The 20101-nt window shown below is 31.7% G+C and overlaps 2 protein-coding genes and 1 long non-coding RNA gene across 3 annotated transcripts; 1 reads left to right on the plus strand and 2 right to left on the minus strand.

The window, feature by feature from the left end:
• Positions 1-3654: 3654 nt before the first annotated feature.
• Positions 3655-5240, minus strand: LOC111830021. Its single transcript, XM_023780375.1, has 2 exons — positions 4485-5240; positions 3655-4391 (listed from the first exon to the last, which is right to left on the minus strand). Exons 1-2 carry the CDS (start codon positions 4918-4920, stop codon positions 3655-3657), a joined length of 1173 nt encoding a protein of 390 aa, XP_023636143.1. The 5' UTR covers positions 4921-5240.
• A 278-nt stretch (positions 5241-5518) lies between these two features.
• Positions 5519-7836, minus strand: LOC111830201. Its single transcript, XR_002833557.1, has 3 exons — positions 7739-7836; positions 7539-7631; positions 5519-5557 (listed from the first exon to the last, which is right to left on the minus strand). It is a non-coding gene; the product is annotated as an uncharacterized LOC111830201 (long non-coding RNA).
• Positions 7837-14253: 6417 nt separating this feature from the next.
• On the plus strand, positions 14254-20060 carry LOC17881965 (receptor-like serine/threonine-protein kinase SD1-8). Its single transcript, XM_006289732.2, has 7 exons — positions 14254-15190; positions 15289-15408; positions 18751-18899; positions 19031-19241; positions 19325-19562; positions 19660-19810; positions 19896-20060. Exons 1-7 carry the CDS (start codon positions 14254-14256, stop codon positions 20058-20060), a joined length of 1971 nt encoding a protein of 656 aa, XP_006289794.2.
• The last annotated feature ends 41 nt before the right edge of the window (positions 20061-20101 follow it).

Here is a 20101-nt window from a genome sequence, read left to right on the forward strand (position 1 = left end):
CATGTTTGAAATCATGACAAGAAGAGGAAAACATATTGGACATAAAAGTCTTAAAAAGCCTGACCGATGCGGCGATGGCCCTTAGCCTCGCAAGGTCTAATTTAAAGAGAAAATGTTCAACTTTAGTGTTATTGGAAACATAATAAGCAACCTTCAAAAACTTAAGTACAGTATAAGTTACATTTGATGAGTTGGAAGAAAGGATAATAAAAAACCATTGGTGAAAAAAACGTAAAAACATGATATATGTATACTATAGTCAGAGAATGTCCAATGCTGGTATGTTATTAAAAAAATTTAGTAATAAATTATGTAATTTTTTAAAATAAGAGTTTTTTGAAGATAATTAAAATTATCTACCTCCAATGGTAAAACTCCTAACTGGAGTTCTTAAAAAATAATAATTTGAAAACTAAAATTTTTATAAAACATGAAAATTATTAATTTGTAACACCAATAATATAAAAACATAATTAAAACATAACAAAAACACTTAATACAAATCATATTTTAATTGTTGCCAAATATTATCAACCAGATCAGACAAGAGATGAAATTGTTTCGTTGCCTGATAGAACGAGAGAAACATGGAGAGTTTTTTTTTTTTTTGGTTGGAAGAAAAATATAATATCAAAAACACCCATTTTAAAATACCACTTTTTAAAAATACCACATTTTCAAAACTTCAAAAAACCACTAAAAATGTTGAAATTTATCCAAATATGTGTGTAAACCTTATAAATATACACAAATTACCTTTTTATATGTACAAAATTTGATATATCTTTCATAAATAGCGTAAAGATAATTTATAATTTTTTAAAAAAAACCTTATAAACATTCTAAAAACCTTATAAAACTTGTATAAATGATTTAAAACCTTTTAAAACATTATAAAATATTTGTATCGAAACATTATAAAGACATTATAAACCTTTTAAAATCTAATGATTGTTTGGAGCAATTTTTTTTTTTTTTTTCTTAAACTTTCTAAGAGTGACACGTGTCCCTAACAAACTACTTAAAAACTTCTTACCTAAGAGATATATCTAAGCTTAATATTGATTATTGATTTAATTTTTCCCCTTTTATTTCTAAGATACAAGTTAAAAAACCAGCATTGGAGATGATCTCTTACCCAACCGTAAAACACCTATTTATAAGTCGATCGATGTCCATCCATCATCATTACACTATATAATTTTTGAAAATTTGATGATAAAATTAATTATGTAGTATATTTTTCCACAATTTATGCTATGTAAAATTTGATTAGTCGCTTATTCTTAATTTAACATCATTGTTTTTCTTTTTATTTTTATATATTTTTTTCTAAAGTATATGATAATATTTTTATTACATTTTATTTAATATAAATGTTGTTGCGGATAATCTGGCTCGTAAAGTGCTAGTCTTACCGCTTGCTGCTATGTTTGTAAATAATTTTCCCCACCATTGGCTTTTTTTAAAGTCAATCTATTCGATTTGTTGTAAAAATGTTATTTTTGAAAATATCACAAAATATATATAATTAAACTTAAATATGTTTAATTTCGAATTTAATTGTCCACTTTTTACGGTAGCAAAATCAATATTATTTCCATAAATATAGATAGCTTTTATTTTTATTTTTTTTTCTTTTTTGCTGTCTTTAAATGTGTTTAACTAAGATTTCACGTTCTTGTAATACAAAAGCAGACTGACTTGCTCGTTCTTCCAGATCACTTGATTCAGAAGTTATTTTTGTAAACGATTTCTCTTATGATTGGGCTACCAATCATGGAGTATTATTTTAATCAATGTGTGGTTGGAAAAAAAATGTGTTTGGCTACATGATTGGCATCACATTCAATGTCATTTTTTTATCTCTTTGGTTATAATGACAAAAAAAGGCTCCCCTTTTAATAATATATATTAATCATTAATCTTTTATCTATTCAAAAATAATTAATCTATTTTAAAATAAAGTAAATTAAATGTTTTCAGTTAAATAATTTAGAAAATATTTAATTCAGGAATATTAATGAAAAGCATAATATACTCATCAGATTCTTCACCAAATATAATACCTTTATAAAAAAATATAATAACTACAAAATCTTTTAGAGATTCAAAAATTAGATTAACGGTCAAGATTTAATTTGAAGATTTAATTTCAAAACCCGATTATGAGACCGGTTTTAGGAGATAATCCAAATATCCTTCATAGTAGTGCTATTTATAATGCTTCCCAAGATTAATTTGGATTATTTTATTTTATTTTTATCTAAAATTCGTTAGCAAGAGAGGTATAAAATATTAGTTGAAATTTGTTTCCTTCCTTTTTGTTTTTAAAAATGATTTTCACCTAAATTTTCTTAAACAAAAAAAGGTTATCAATGAAACTTTTTATTTCGTTCTTTTTTTATTTTTTTATGGTTACAAAATATATTTGTTACATAAGATGTTTTTAGATATCTTGGAGATCTTCTCTTTTAAAAAAGAACTAGATCAGTACGCACGAGTTATATTTCATATTAATCTATATACCTTTTTTCTTTTGTCGGCAAAAGAAAACTATGCTATGACACTCTCGGAAAGAGACTCTCCGCTAAGGAGAGCCAGTCGGGGGTCGAAGTGCTCATATGCGAGAAGAGGCAGTCGCGGGCTCGTGCTTTTTTGGCAAGATGATCGGCCCGGATATTGGATAGACGGGGGAGAAGACGTAAGCGGAAAGACGGGAACATAACTTAGAGAGACTTGAAAGATGCCAATTCTGCTGCAAAGGTTGGCCAATCTGAAGGACTCTCCACCATAGCTACAAGATCAGAGCAATCGGAGGCGAAAGTAGCAGATGTGTGCCCCAATTTAATCATACATTCCATTGCCCAAAGGAGGGCATCAAATTCGGCATGAAGGGGTGATAGACTTCGACGGACATTCCTAAGTCCCAGGTGATGAACTATATTCAAATCCGCCAAAACCCATCCTAGACCACTTAAGGATCCAGATGGAGTCCAGATATCTCGAGGCCGAGGTGGGATAGCAGAGGAGGGTTCCGGCGTAGAATCCTTATCCATAGCTCTCTGCCACACCTGCGCCTCCTGAAGTGATATTTGTAGAGTCTCATCCGGTGGGACCCGGAGATTTTCAAAAACAAAGCTATTACGGGCCTTTCAGATGTACCATAAGATCCATGGGAAGGCTTGTAATAGCATGACATATATTCCTCTTTCTTGACCTCGACAAAAGAGGAAGTCAAAATTGTTGAATAGAGAGAATCTTGGGAAAATGTCCCCAGAGGTTGTCATGGGAGAAAGAGCCCAAACTTGTCGAGTCGGAGGACAGTCAAAGAGGAGGTGATTTAATCTATATACCTAGAAGAAGAGTTTATTAGTTTTATAACACTAAGACCAACATTATTGGGAGATTCTTAATTAGGGTATCTTAGTTTAAATTTAGTATTAATTTTGAAAAAGTGAAGTTTAAGAGTTTTAGTTTAGTTTTGAGTTTTGATATGTGTTTATTGGTAGGATCTTAAATTGGGTATCTTAGAAAAAAATATTATTATTTTTTTAAAATAAATATTTAATTTGTAATTTAAGAAAATCTTATAATAATTGTAAATTTAAAATGTGAAAACATACATAAGATAGAAACAATGATACAATAATTTTAAACTTGATTGGGGGAAAATTTATTCCAAAGATGCTCGACCAAATCGTTCTTCAATTGTTCATGCATATTTCGATCTCGAAGTCGAGTTCTAGCGGTCATCATATCGACGACATTTGAAGGCATATCTGTTTCATACGAGAAATCCACTCTTGTACTTCCTTCAGTTTCTACTTGTTGGAATTCAGTGACATCGAACTGAGTATACATATCTCGTTCATCTTCTACTATCATATTGTGAAGTATTATGCATGCCCGCATAATATTTCCTATTCTTTCCTTATCCCAAATAAGAGCCGGATTTTTGACAATGGCAAATCGAGCTTGTAAAACTCCAAAAGCCCGCTCAACATCTTGTGGAAGTGGGATCGATTGGATAAATGTAGCCCATTTTGGATAAATTCCATCTGTCAGATAGTAACCCAAACTATACTGGGTTCCGTTGACTACATACTTGCATTTTGGTGCTCGTCCTTGTATGATATCATCAAAAACAGGAGATCGATCTAGAATATTGATATCATTTAAAGTACCTGGAGGTCCAAAAAATGCGTGCCATATCCAAAGATCTTGCGAAGCTACAGCCTCTAAAACGATCGTTGGTTTTCCCGAGGCTCGTGTATATTGACCTTTCCAAGCGGTTGGGCAATTCGTCCACTCCCAATGCATACAATCGATGCTTCCCATCATCCCGGGAAATCCTCTTATCTCTCCAATAATGAGGAGCCTTTGAAGATCTGCACGGGTTGGTTTTCTTAAGTACTCATCTCCAAAGCAAAAAATAATACCGTCAACAAAATGTTACATGCATTTCATGGAAGTGGTTTCACCAATCCGGAGATATTCGTCAACCGCATCAGCCGCATAACCATATGCAAGCATGCGAATTGCTGCTGTACACTTCTGTAATGGAGAGAATCCTAACCTTCCGGTCGCATCCCGTCTTTGTGGAAAGAAAAGAATTTCATTGGTTAGTCGATCCACGATACGCAAGAATAAATGCTTATTCATTCTAAAACGACGTCGGAATAAATTAGGCGGGAAGGTTGCATTATCTCCAAAATAATCGTTCCATAACCTTATGTGACCTTCTTCACGATATCTTTCGATATGAACTCTTTTTTTTCTTGGTTTTCGGGGTCGTTGATCCTCCTCCAAAGAATAATCAAATTCTTCTTGAATTTGGTTATCAAATTCTTCTTGAAAAAGATTATCAAATTCTTCATTCAATACTTGTGAAAATTCATCATGAGAAGATGAAGCCATTTTGTATATAAATTACAAAATGAAAAGAACAATTTTGTGGTTTGGTAGATTTTTGGAGATTGAGGTTTTTCTTGGTTTGGTTTGAGGTTGTTGACGATTTTGTATATAAATTAAAAAATATTGTTGACGATTGTGAACGAGAGTTCTGTTGAGGTTTTTGTTGAATAAGGATTTTGTGAACGATAGTGGTTTGGTAGTGGTGTGGTTTGAGGTTTGTTTTGTCAACGATTGTGAAGGAGAGTGGGTTGGTAGTTTTGTGGTTTGAGGTTTGGTTTTGTGAACGATTGTGAAGAGAGTGGGTTGGTAATGGTTTGGTTTTGTGAAGGAGACTTTTGTAAAGGTTGTGAACGATTTGTAAAAACTAAAAATGACACAAAAGAAAGTGAATATAATTTTTGTCAAATACAAAGTGAATGAAATTGTTTTGAGAAGTGAATGCAATACAAAGAGAAAGTGAATGCGATGAGAAGTTCAAATGACTTGAAAAATTTATATACAAAGTTCAGACTTCTGTAGTGTCCGTGAATTGCCAATGATGAAACTGTGCCATGTATGTCCGTGAACGGGTGAAGTTTTCACTCTCCCCACCAATTTCAGACTTCTTTGTTTTCTTCTTCTTTGCCATAGTCACGTGAAGCTACAAAACAGAAAAGAGTGTCAATAAAGGAACTGAAATATGACCAATGTATCACACAAACATTGATTGATCATTGAATAAAGAAACTTGTCCCTGACCACAATCATTCACGTGAACCAAACTTTGATTAAAGAACAGACATTACAATACAATCCAAGAAACATAAACATTGATTAAAGGCCAGATATTACAATACAATACTGAAACTATCTCACATAACACAACATTTATCAAACATAACACAGACACTACCAAACTGAAACAAACATAACACAGACACTACCAAACTGAAACTAACATAACACAGACACTACCAAACTGAAACTAACATAACACAGACATTAGACAACATTGTTCTCCACCAGAGATTCAAAAGAAACACAAACTAATTAGCTTTGGTTTAAGGTCTTTCTCTATCTGAGATAGAGGACCGGATTTTGCTAAAATAGTGTCTAGCAATTTCTTGTTTGAGATTTTATCATTGAACTCATGCTCTTTTTGCTTCAATGCAAAATCCTTTTCCTTTAACTCCCACATCGTCTTCATCCTTTCCAATCTCTCCAAACCTCCATCAGCAGTCACTGAACTAGTGACAGTCTTCTTGGCACTAGCCTTGGCTGCAGCCTTGGCAGCCTTAACTCCTTGTGGTCTTGCTTGAGGAGCTTGTGATTCTCCTTGAGTTTGAGACTCTCCTTGAGCTTGAGAGTCTCCACCATCTTCAGAACATTGCATAGAGGATGAATCTAGCTTCCTTCTTTTGTTCTTCTCGTCTCCTTTAGAAGCTACCATTGAACACCACTTCTGATCGTATCTGAGTTCTCTCCATGCATGCTCCATGGTGAATTTTTTCTTGTAGTCACCCTCATAGATGAGGTGAGCTTTCTTTATCAAATCATCATCATTTATCCCACTACTATTCAGACTTGATGCAGCTTGGTAAGATCCTACGAATTTGCAAACTGACTCATTTATCTTGCACCACCTTTGTTTGAAGTGATTAGCCTCTCTTTGCTTCAGACCAGCCACCTTGGGACTTGCAGCCACATAAGCTGCAATCCTCTTCCAGAAGGCTGCTCCCCTTTGTTCATTTCCAACAATGGCGTCTTTGCTGGTGTTGAGCTATGCCGAGATCAAAACTATGTCTTCTTTGCTTGTCCAAGCAATCCTCTTTCTTGGTGCAGCCTTAGCAGCCAGGTTATGAGCTTGAGCCGTTGGCTGAGACCAATCAGTGGTGAAGACAACTTCTTCACTTTCACCAAGTCTAATACTTCGTGATGGAGAGTCAAAACAAGGTGGCGGCTGAGGGTTATGGGATTCATTTTGACTAGTTAGAAGATCCATGAAGCCAACAGAGTTGGCATCATATGGATTCATTTAGAGAAGAGATTGAAAAGGTTTTAAAGTTTGTTCTTTTACTGTCAAAGAGAAACAGATAGATTTAGGTGAAGTGGTTTGTGTTAAGTGTAAACTATATACAGTTAGAGTTAGGTTAATGATTTACTGTTTTTTTACAGTTGCGGAGGTCATTAAAGTGTGCATTTATCACAAACAACAAGTACTACCCTATATGAAACAACAAGTACTTCCCTATATGAAACAACTGTAAACACTACACAAACACTTGCATGCATTTATCATTTTTACTATCCTATCAGTTCAACTCAATTCTCACCTAAACTACTCAATTTGACTAAATCAACCATCAACCAAATAACAACATCTACTACTAGGGATCTTTAATGTGATAACTTACAATTTTAAACGTCTCTGGCCACCTCTGATCAAGCTGCTACACTCTCAATTGTCATTTGTAGGAGAAGCATTTGATACAGCAACATGATACATACACCTCGCATAAAACAGAGAACACTCTATTAAATTCATAAGACATAAACAAATATGTCAACATTACAAAGCTAAACATCTCAATTATATCATCCCTATAACCTAAAACCATTCAATTCACGATATTATAACTTACCAGGATTGAACGCAAAGTTGCCATCCTCTGACTTAGCTGATCATCTTTCAACCTTCTATGTATCCTTTGTCTCAGACAGCTCTCGTTCATCTCCTGGTATCAGACATCAAACAACAAAATCAATATCAACAATAAACCAAATAACAACAGAACCAACTCGGGATATATAAATGTCAAACCACTTTCAGGTGATCACTTACAGGATTAATTCTCTGGCCTCCTCTGAAGTCTCTGCTACACTCTCAATCCTCATATGTAGCAGAGCAGATAACATACATACACCTCGCATAAAACACATAACAATCTATCAAATTCAAAAGACATACCCAAATATTTCAACATTTGACACACATACATATCAATTATACCATCCCTAATACCAAAAATTATTCAAATTCACGATACTATTAAGATCTAACAGACTAATTAACGAAAAATGAATCACACGAGACAATGCATACAATCGGGTTTATCCTGTTTCTCAAATAATTCATGCCTTACATTCATGCCACACAATCATCCACGTTTATAATTACCCTAATTGAAGATTTAATTACGGGTAATAACGTATACTTCGGATAACAAAAACTACAATAAATCCATGTATTAAAAAAATAGAAATACTTAAATCTTTAGAAAACAAAAAGGTTAAAACATGAATTTTTAAATTGAAGAAAGTAATGATAAATAAAGATGAAACTGAAAGATCAATAAAATTAAAAATCGAACAAGGATTGTTTATGCTAGGATTACAGACAGTGCCTTGTGAATGAAAATGGTGGGAGCATGTGACTTAGATTGATAACTAGATTTTTATTAGTTTGATAAAAATAAATATTTAAATGAGGAATACGGGTATCCCGTCTAAATCTTTTACCAAGTTTCTTATAATAAACATTGGCAAATGATTATGTTTTAAAAAGAAACGATTATGGGACAGAAATTTTATGACAGATAGAAGACGGGACGGGACGGGGCAGGGTGGGACGGGACGGGTCAGGACGAGACGGAAAGGGACATGACGGGTTTCCATTATAAACTACACATAAAAAATTCAAACTAAAGCCAAACCCAAATACGATTTAACATCTCTAAGAAAACAGTTAGAAATGTTTTGATTAGTTTAAAAAATAAACACTTAATATCACTTATCATTTTCATTTAAATAATTTTAAAATTGTATTATGTAATACAATATCTATATTTTACAACTGTATGTCTATATATATTTTATCAAATAAACTCATATAACAAAATCTAACAAAAATAGCATCTACTTGAAAAATTGTAATTTTGTAAAAATAACACCGCACGTACGTGCGGGTCCATCACTAGTTCAGACATAAAAGAGAAAGAAAGAAAAGAGATAAGGCTGTAGGATAGTATAGTCATTCACCTATATACAGTAAAGATCAAATAGTACTCAAGAGAGAGACCTAATTTTTGAGTATTTTGTGTATTTTCGTTATAAATGCCCTTTTTATATTATAATTTTTTATATATTTTATATTTAAAACAAAGTTTTGATATATTATGATAGTTACCGTTATTTTTGTCATCTATATATATAAAGTTAATTTTTTCTCTCTTCTCCTTATGCCAAATCATCTTCCACACAAGCTGCCACATCATCATGTATCTTAATTTTTTACATTGATTTAGAATTATAACACTTTAGATTTTAATTTCTTTTATACCTCATAACTTAGCCTTTATTTTATTTTTATATTCAGTAGTGGTTTTAAGAAAATAAATAATATACTAAAAAACATTTATGTACAAAATAAATAAAACAAGTATCTATTTATAAAGTAATGATCAATTTTTTGATTAATGGGGCTAAATACAAAACAAAATACAAAATACAAAACAATGATATTTATACTATACAGATAAATATACCACTAAATTGATGTCATCCAAAGCCACATCAAACGAGAACACAACCGATTTTAAGCATAAGAAGTAGAAAAAAAAAACTAAAAAAAAAATTGAAAACACTTGAATAAATAAATAAGTGGATTCACCAGAATAATTTGACCTACAAGAATTGAAGACTTTTGAAATGTAAGGTTATAACAGCTACTATTTGACTTGAATCAAAGTTAAACAAATAACAATAAACATTTCATATAGTAAATTAATACAAAAACAAGAGTGAAAACAAAAAACAAAAAAAATCAAAATATAAAATTTAAAATATAAAAAACAATTATAAAACTTCCGCACGTAGCGCGGATCAACAACTAGTTTGTTATAAAGATCACAATTCATTTTACCATATAGAACATTACATTTTATATAAATATTAACTTTCTTTAATATTATTTTAAACAAAATAAATGATGTTTAAAATATAAATAACAGATTATTTGTATTAAAATATCAAAACTAAAACGTGATAATATTTTTTGCATACTACATGTATAGTTATTTAAATGATTTTTAAGTTTAAAAGTAACCAATAATCAATACAAACATACCCACACAAACTTAATAGTTAAAATAATAAAACTTAGCATAGTCAGGTACTGCTAGCCCAAAAAGAAAGCAAGAATATTTAGGTAAAGAATGGCATCCTGCAAGTGACATTTTCATCTTACAAGTGAGTTTTGCATGGAAAAATACATGCGCATCTAAAATATTCTTTGGAGATAAATCCATCTCTAGACTTCACTCTTTTAAAATATTTTCCCCGGCAAGGCCTGCACCGAATAGGTTTTGCTCCGAATCTCGTTGTCTTTGACTCTTTAATACAATTAGTACTTGCCATGCAAATTCCTTCGTGATTCTCTACGTGATGACACTCCCAAGGTATCATTTTAGACACTAGTGGGGCACTCGGAGACTCGGAGTGGCCCTAACGCCTAACAAGAAAATCAGAGAATAGAAGAAGATTAATCGGAGATTCGTTTTAGGGTTATTTTATTAAATTAATGAAAAAATATTAAGTATATGATATTAATTATATGTATAGTTCCATTTCTCTTAATGGAAAGAACAATATAACATGCAAACCTGTAATATTGGCTTCAAAATTATAGTTAATAAATGTAAACATATTTTTAAACCCAAATTTATGATTTTCATAAAATTTTGAACAGAAATTATCATAAAATATCATATAATTCCCAGTTTAAATGTTTGATAACCGATAAAAAAAGTAGACGGGGATTAGTCATTAATCGAAGCGAATAAAGTGGGTCTAGTGATTACACAGAGAGTAATCATAGTTAGGCGGAGATTTTTTAAACAGGGCTCCAAAGGTATGAACCAAGCTTTCACATCTTGCATTTTATTTATATTATATTGTTCATGAAAAAATGTTGTAATGGTTGTTGGTAGAAATCAAAGTTTATTAGTTGTTGGTTCCCATCTGTTTTCTTTTTGCGGAAAAATTAACTATCTTTGGAAATATATATATATATATATATATATTTCCCTTTAATTTTAGTTTTGTTGGTGATTTGAAACACCAACAAAACTAAAACTAAAGGGAAACTAATATTTTACCTTGCACGTGACTCCAAACAACGAGTAATATCAAAATTGAAGAAGAAACCATGAACAAAGTAGCAGATCTCATGACTGATCAATATAAATTAAATTTGGAGAAATTCTATTTTGTTTTCTTTGTAACACACTACTCGGTAATAAGTATATGTAAATACACTCCTAATTATATAGCCATTAATCTACTAAATTTTGGGGGAAAAGAGAGGCTAAAACTGGTTTACAAAAAAAAAAAAAAGAGAGGCTAAAACTAATTCAGTATAAAATCAGCGAGATTAATGGTCATCCTTTTAAATTATACTTGTACTAGTCGGTTATCCGCGCTACGCGCTGAAGTTTTATTATCTTGTTTATGAGTAATTAGTTCGTATTTCCTATGTTTTTTTTCACTATAGCATACTTTAATTTATTAATCTTAGATTGCGTTTGTATAGAAAACTTGTTGAGTTTTAGCTTTATTAGTAGTTGAGAAAGTAAATGTATATAGTATAGGTCGATGTGTGGGTGTAAACGGATGTGCGGTGGATAATCATAGAGAAACATTAAGATTTCCACCAAATATAGATCTAAATGTTAATATTGTGGGCCCTTTTAATATGTTGGTCCGAACGTCGAAAATGATTTGTGGGTTTTGGGCGGATTGTTGTATTTTTTATTAGTTACATTATCTCTTTATATATTGTCATAATTTAATTTTTTATTTTACGTTTTTCTTTTTTCGATTTGATGTAATTGATATCTCATAATGATCATTTTTATACTATTATATATTTTCTGATTTTCTGTTTTATATATTTTTCGTATTTTCATATGGAACAATTTTAAAATTTACTTTATATTTTGTAAGACATAAATTAGATATATTTCTATTCTCAAAATTTCTTACTTTTTGTTTTATTCCCGTTAAATCCCATTATAATTTAGGTTTATATTGTGTAAATATAATCAAATTTTGTGTCATATTATTTTTAATCGATATATATATATATATATCTATATTCATTATAAAGCATTCACTTAAAAACTATAATCTATTATTTATATATTAGTTAGTATAATCAATAATTAGTAAGATTTATATTTTTTAATCAATTATTTTTTTAGTTTTATAATATAAAATATAAGAAAAAACCTTTTATATTCCTCTCTCGAAAAATTATATGTATATTTTTAAATCTTAAAATTATATGATAAAATAGTGTAATTAATTTTAAAATTAAATGAATGATGATTAGGATAATGAAGTGGCTTAAAGAGAAGGGAGAAAAGTTAACTTTATATATATAGATAGATAGATGCTTAGAAAAATATACTAGTAGTCGCTTCAATATTTTAATACTAATTATAGATATTTTAAATTCATATATATATATATATATAGTTGATCATGACAAAAATAAATACCCACTATATTATATATTGTCGCTCTACGTACTGAACTCTATTCAGATGAAAACCCAACCTTGTGGGTTTAGTTTATGCTTGAAATTTAGGGCCAAGTTGACGGTGAAGAGAGGAATGTGCTTTAGTTAAGTCTATGGGAGAGATCGATGGAGGCCAAGGCTAGCTATAACAGAGAATATGGACCTCTATGTTTCACAACATGTTCCGATTTATATTGCATAGGTAATGTAAATTAAATACACTCCAAACATGTTGTATATATAATTACTTTAGAGAGACCCACAAATATATTCTTGTTTTTTGAAGAAAATTTCTATGCAGCTCATGTTACATTTTTATGTTACACTAAGTCAAGTCGAGTGTTTTTTTTAAAAAAAAAATTCAAATTCTGATCAAATAAAAATACGGAGACCTGAGTCTTCCTTGATTTCACCCGTTCTTGAATTTTTTAGGATCGATTGAAATTTTAAAAAGCATCAAACGTTAACGCAACTTACACGTAAATGTTTGGAACATACCAAAACGCTCCCAACCGCTTCTAAGAAGTCATCAGGTAATAAATATCTAATAAGATCCCAAAACACCATTAGACAAAACTGAGACAATATTTTGCAAGTGATAAGTGATATGACTTGATAATAATAAAAAAAACTTATATGTGGCGCCACATGACAAAACTGATAAAATGTTGTCTTTGTAGTTTCCAGCAGTGGCATGTAGAAAGAAAAATAAAATAAAATAAAAAGACATGTCAAGGTCAACCTTAATTAGAGATGGAACACAAACAAGGGATATATGCAACCATTCTTTCTAGCAACTATAGCATCTATGAGTGAGAATGCTAGCTTAGCTCGTCATCGAGTACACATTAAGACCTCTCCATGCTCAAAAGGGGACAATAGTACCAGCATTCTCTGTCGGAGAGAGTGTGTTTACACAAAGTCTAGGAAACTCATTAAAGAGTTCCAAATCAGATCAACACAACGGTAACAAAATAAAATAAATGTAAAAGCAGAAATAAAAATGTCTTTCAACATTTACTCTTCTGTCTCATTAGTCATTTACGAAGCTTTAATTTTTATGTCAAATGTAGAACAAAACCAATCATGTTCAGGAACATTTGTTGATGGAGGATCGCATCACAAAACAAACACAATGTTACTAGTACTCGAGGAAAGGACGAGATTTTTTTTAGTTGTTCCAACTTAATTATTGCTTAAGGGAATTAAGGTGTCTAGCTTAGCTATTTTTTTTTTTTTTTTTTTTTGCTTACGCATAAAAAATGATGCAACCGATTGATACTTAAAACGACTCTAATTGAGATATATAAACCAAAAGAATCTAGATCATATAAAAGGGAATACTGTATATGTATATAATACTCTACGTAGAATTATTCAGTTGAGGATTTTATTTAATTTAGTTTCTTAAGTGAATACTAATATGCTAAGACATTAACTAAAACTAATGTGACAGGTTTTTGTCACGATCAATGTGCTACAAAAACACATGACACCTAAACTGAAAAACTAAATAAGACCCGAAGTAAAAAGTCTTTGAACATTTACTCTTCTGTCTCTTATTTATTGCGCAGCTTTACATGTCAACGAGGAACATAACCAATCATGTTAAATGGAAGATCGCATCACAACAAACAATGTTAGCTAACAAACAACCATGACTTTTTAAGTTGTTTGAACTTATTGCTTACGGGAGGATTTTAAGAGAAGTGTCGGGATTTGTTTTGGTGATCTAAACAAGTCTTTTTAGAAAAATCTTAGCTCAACATTGGCTTAAGATGAGAGCTCATCCACTTCGTGTCATCTCCGTGTTCTTTTTCCTCTTCATCTTATATCAGATCACTTCTTCTAAGTCATTACTTTACTCTCCAGAAATTTTTACAGTCTCAAGCAACCAAACCCTTGTGTCTCCTGGAAATGTCTTCGAGTTAGGTCTCTTCAAACCCAACATATCCGTTAGTTGTTGGTATCTTGGGCTATGGTACAAGGAAGACCCAAAGAGAACCATTTTATGGGTAGCCAACAGAATGAAACCTCTCACCAAACCTGTAGGAACCCTCAAATTCTTCGACACAAATCTTGCCATGTTCGAACAAGAAACTGAGATCCCTGTGTGGTTGACCAATCTGACCGGAGAAGGTGTGAGGTCTAGGATGGTGGCTGAACTTGTCGATAATGGTAACTTCGTGATTAGGGACTCGGAAGGTTACTTATGGCAGAGCTTCGATTTTCCAACAGATACTTTACTGCCTCAGATGAAAATCAAAGTACTTGATTCCTTTCCTAGTAAAGAAGATCAGCACAAACTCCTCTATCCCTGGTTTAGTCCAAGCGACCCCTCACTCGCGGATGAATCCTTTGAAATTCATAATGAATCAAACATAATTGCAATATATAATGGAGGGTACGAAAGAGATACATGGAACGGGTACCAATTTGGGGACATGCCCCCAGTGTTGGAGCTTAAGGAAGGTTGGTTAGTAATGAAGACCCTCAAAAACAGCAGCTACTCCAGGTTGACAATACGGCAAAGCGATCTTTATGAGTTATACTCGTGGAACTCGAAAGCCAAGGAATGGATCCTGACATGGTCCTCTACCCCTTGCTATGAGAGACTCCTCGAAAATCAATGTGGATCTTATAGTTACTGTTCCAAGAAGGATATGTCCCCAGCGACGTGTAACTGCATTAGAGGGTTCCATTTGAAGTTGGAACGTAAGCGAAATGACTGTGTGAGGAAGACTGCTCTACATTGTAGAGGATATGGGTTTACGAAGCTACCACATATGAAATTGCCGGAAACCATATCTGAGGTCTGAATTTGGATGAATGCAAGGCGTCGTGCCTTGTGGGTTGTGACTGTACCGCTTATGCGGTTGTGGAATATCGGAAAGGAGAGCGTTTGTGTATGACTTGGAAAGACGAGCTCCAACGTATGCAAACTACACCTCCGGCGGTCAAAACCTATATGTCAGAGTGGCGGCTAATGATCTTGGTTAGTCTAACCCTAATTTATTTAGTTAGTTAGTTTCGTTAATCAATCTTTTTATCAAATAAATTCAAACAAACCTATCCCCCCTCCCACGTAAACGAATAATAAATATAGAAAACACAACCTATATAATATAAATGATGACGGGCCTAGATTTGCTTTTCGAATTAGATCTTTCATAAGTGTCTTGGTCGATTTTAAAGATTTTTTTCCTCGATTAATTATGGCCTTTTTGCGAAGGATAAATAACGCATAATTATGCGAAAATCATTAATTTTAGACCAATCAAAGCTAGGCATGTCAATTAGAGCTAAAGCCCGCGTGCTAGTTTGGTCCGTTCCTGAAAAATATCGGGGTCGGACTTAAATATATATGTCCAGAAAAAACCGGGTTTTTGGGCTAATCCCATACGGATTAAAGGATTTTTTGGGCTTAGCCCGGTCGGGCTCGGGCCGGCCCGAAAGCCCTTAAACAAATATATTTTTAATTTTTTAATATTTAAGTTTGATTAAAAGATTTGATTAATGTTATAGTTTTCATATTTACTTACTAGCCTTACTTATTATTTTTAAAATCTTTATCTATAATATTTTCTCTTATTTATATATGTCAGAACTGAACAAAGCTAAAACTAAATATATATAAGTATCATGATTTTGAAATCATCAAAATATATATTAAATTTTGACTCTATCATATACTTTAAAGTATTTTAGTTCCATGTTTTATTGGGTTAAAGTGTAAATAATTTATTTGGCTTTTATTTTTTCTCTTAAATTAAGTTAGTTTTATTGAATATTGATAAGTTATTTAAAATTTGATGCATTATTTTTATAGTAGACCTTTAAATATAGTTTTTGAAATACTATTATGAACTTTGAAATTGATTTTTTATCGGTAAGTAAAGCCCAAAAAAGCCCGAAAAGCCCTGTAACCCTGTTAGGACCGGGCCGGGCTTTCAAATATAGGCTCGGAAATTTTTTGGGCCGGGCCGGGCCGGGCTCACGTATATGAGGGCTTTACGGGTTTCGGGCCGGGCCGGGCCGGGCTAGCCCGATTGACATGCCTAATCAAAGCCCTAGAAAAAAGTATCAATCATGCTTATACATTGTAAAAGTTATGTTTTCTCTGATTTACCTCCCACTAATTGATACCTTATTGTTTAGATTTAGCAAGCAAATATTATGACTAGCATAACGAATATCCTAGATTTAGCAAACTAATATATGAAGATAAATTCAATATCCCATTTTATTAGCATAAAACATAAACCATAATATAGTGACCATTTGATTTGATTTCATTGCGGTGGAATATTATAACCATTTATTCAATATTTTTTTAATAAAAATTAAATGATAGATTTAAGATTGATATTACTATTGAGTTTAATCTTAATATTGATTGGAATACTTAAAAATGCATTTGAGTGAGAACGAAGGTGTCGAAGACTCGAAGTACATTTGTGTTGCGGGTCGGGTCAAGCTAAAAATTTAATCCAAAAATGATAATTTACTTTAAAATTGGATATTTAATTTAATTAGTATAGAAATTCGGATACTTCCCCTGTGGATTATATTATTTACATATCTAATTTGGATTTCCTAATATTACTGTAACTAATTTTAAAAATATACTAAAACAATTATTATTCTCTTTTCATCTTAATTTGATCTTTTTAAAAAAAAATTATTATATTATAATATATAATATTATTTTTACATATGTTGCAATTTAGATTTTTCAAAGCGAACATATATTACTCGAACGGAAAAAAAAATATGTATCTACAACGTCCCACATCAGCTAAAATACTTTTGACAATACTTCATATTATTATAAATAAGACCAACATGCTTCGAACTACGAATGAGCAGTACACTTGATTATCATGCATCCAAATTTAAAAGTTTTATTTTATATAATCTGATTCTAAGTTTGAGCAAATTAAAATTATTAAAAATCTTCAAAATATTATAATAGTTAAATTTTTATAACTTTTAAGATTTTTTTTAAAATTTTAGAATATTATAATTTTTATCTTTTAAAAGTTTAAAATACTATAAATATTGAAACTTTTAAAAGATTCATATATTATAAATATTAAAACTTTTAAAAGGTTCGAATATTATAAATAATAATTGATAATTTTGCAACGGGTCATACCATATATTAAAATCATTGATAATTTTGCAACGGGTTAGAGCATAATACACACCACTTAAGTTTTACAACCAAATACTTTGTAATACCTAATCTTACATAAATATGATTTCAAATTATATGGAAAACTTATTCACTTTTAGTGAACATTTATTTATTAAAAAATATATTAATATAAGTACTTACCAAAACTTAAACTATATGGATTACCGAAAACAGAATAATTACTCTCCACTGCCAATTGCAACTATTTGATCAATAGTGTTTATTGATCATAAAAAATTATCAACACAACCGGAAAAATCTCTCATATGGAAAATGTTTTTGTTAATAAAAAACAAGTCAAAAATTTTCCCACGCGCTGTAGTGCGGATCCGATTCTAGTACAATACATTAGGAGATATTCCGCACGGATGACGATCTTTTGAAGAAATGATTAAAAATATAATAGGTTGTGTATTAATATTTGGTATTTAATAGTATAGGATAAATAGAATTTCATGTTTACTTGTATATTTTAATTTTAAGTTTATAGAGCTACATCGTGTGTTGATTTGATAATTTACTTGTATAGAAAGTAAATAGCGTGTACAGTAGTAATTAGGTTTGGTTTTAATACTCCCAAATACCGCTAAATTTATTGAGCACGGATATTACCGCAATTAGTGTTTAGGAAAATGCGATCTTTTAATATAGTTTAGTGTATTGTATATTGGTTGAAAGATGTGTTTCATTACATAAGTGATATATAGCAATTCCATAAATTTGGAAAATTTATTCAAAAATCCCTTATGAATAGTATTTAGTTATTGGCAAAAACATATGATAAACTAAATATATGATTAGGGTAACGAAATTATTTTTTGATGTAGTGGATCAGCCAAAAAATGGTAGAAAGAGCAAAAACTTTTGGGTTATCGGACTGGGAATCATCGGCGGATTTTTTCTGATAGGCTGTTCCTGCTTTTGTTATTATTGGAAGAGACATCAAGGAACAACAACTACACAACTTACACAAGGTCGTAAAAACTCAAAAGAAACTCAAAATTCTTTTTCTTGTTTTTTCATTTGTCGTTTCCTTTTATTTATACTAACTTTTTTTGTTTTTTATTTGTTTCAGAATCAGCCCAAAGGGAGATCATCATGAACGAACTAGTCGGGCCTGTAGACAGATTCCAATTTATGGAATTTCGAGCTGTTGCCGAAGCCACCAACCAGTTCGCTGAGAGTAACAAACTCGGACAAGGAGGTTTCGGAACAGTTTACAAGGTTCTGTAATCTTTATATACTATATAATTAATAGTTTGGTCTTTATAGTTACTTTAAGCATTAATTAAGTTATCTATGATAAAGTGAGTTTTTTGATAATGAATATATGTACCGTACGTGATCACTCACAGGGAACACTACCCGATGGTAGTGAAGTCGCCGTCAAACGACTGGCGAACACGTCTTCACAAGGAATGACGGAATTCAGAAACGAGATTCAGACGATCCTGAATGTATTACATCTGAACTTAGTGCGGCTGCTAGGTTGTTGTTGCGAACGAGAAGAGATCATTTTGATCTACGAGTTCTTAGAAAACTCTAGCTTAAATCAATATATTTTTGGTTAGTATAATCATCACTTTCTCTTTCTATATAATATATAAACTTATTTTAATCTAATCAAGAGAATAATTTTTTCGACACAGATAAAACTCGGAGTAAATTATTGAATTGGGATACGAGATACAAAATTATTAAAGGGATTGCGGAGGGTCTGTTGTATCTTCACAGTTACACAAACCCTCCGATAATACATCGTGATCTGAAACCTAGTAACATCTTACTAGGTAAAGATATGATCCCAAAAATCTCGGATTTTGGGATGGCGAAAATACTTACAGGTGACCAGAGAGAAGTTGCAACGGAAAAAGCTGTCGGTACTCGGTAAGCAACGAAACAACATCGTATTATATATTATTACTGAAATTGAAAAGCAAACACAGAAACACTCTTTGCCTAATATATCCGTTACATAATATAGGGGATATATGGCCGAAGAATATGCCATGCATATGACAGTATCGCAAAAGTCCGACATATTCAGCTTTGGGGTCACTGTCCTCGAGATTGTTACCGGAGAAAGAAACTTGGAGTATTGCAACTCGTTTAGAGGAGATAGTCTACTGGATAAGGTAAAAAAAAAACATTATTATTTATTTATGTTTTTTAAACATAAAATATAACTGAGTTTTACGTGAAAAAAAATGCTTGTAACAGGCATGGAGATATTGGAACGACGGGAACTGTATCAATCTCATAGATTCTAACTACCTTGATTCATCCCTAGTGGAAGAAGAGATTTTGAGATCCATACAGGTTGGTCTCTTATGTGTTCAACCACATGTAGACGACAGACCGAGCACAAAGTCTCTGTCGTATTGATGCTCCAAAGCCAACAACATGATATCCCCAAGCCAAGAATT

Source organism: Capsella rubella, unplaced genomic scaffold, assembly GCF_000375325.1.
Source record: "Capsella rubella cultivar Monte Gargano unplaced genomic scaffold, Caprub1_0 scaffold_6, whole genome shotgun sequence".
NCBI classification, from domain to species: Eukaryota; Viridiplantae; Streptophyta; class Magnoliopsida; order Brassicales; family Brassicaceae; genus Capsella; species Capsella rubella.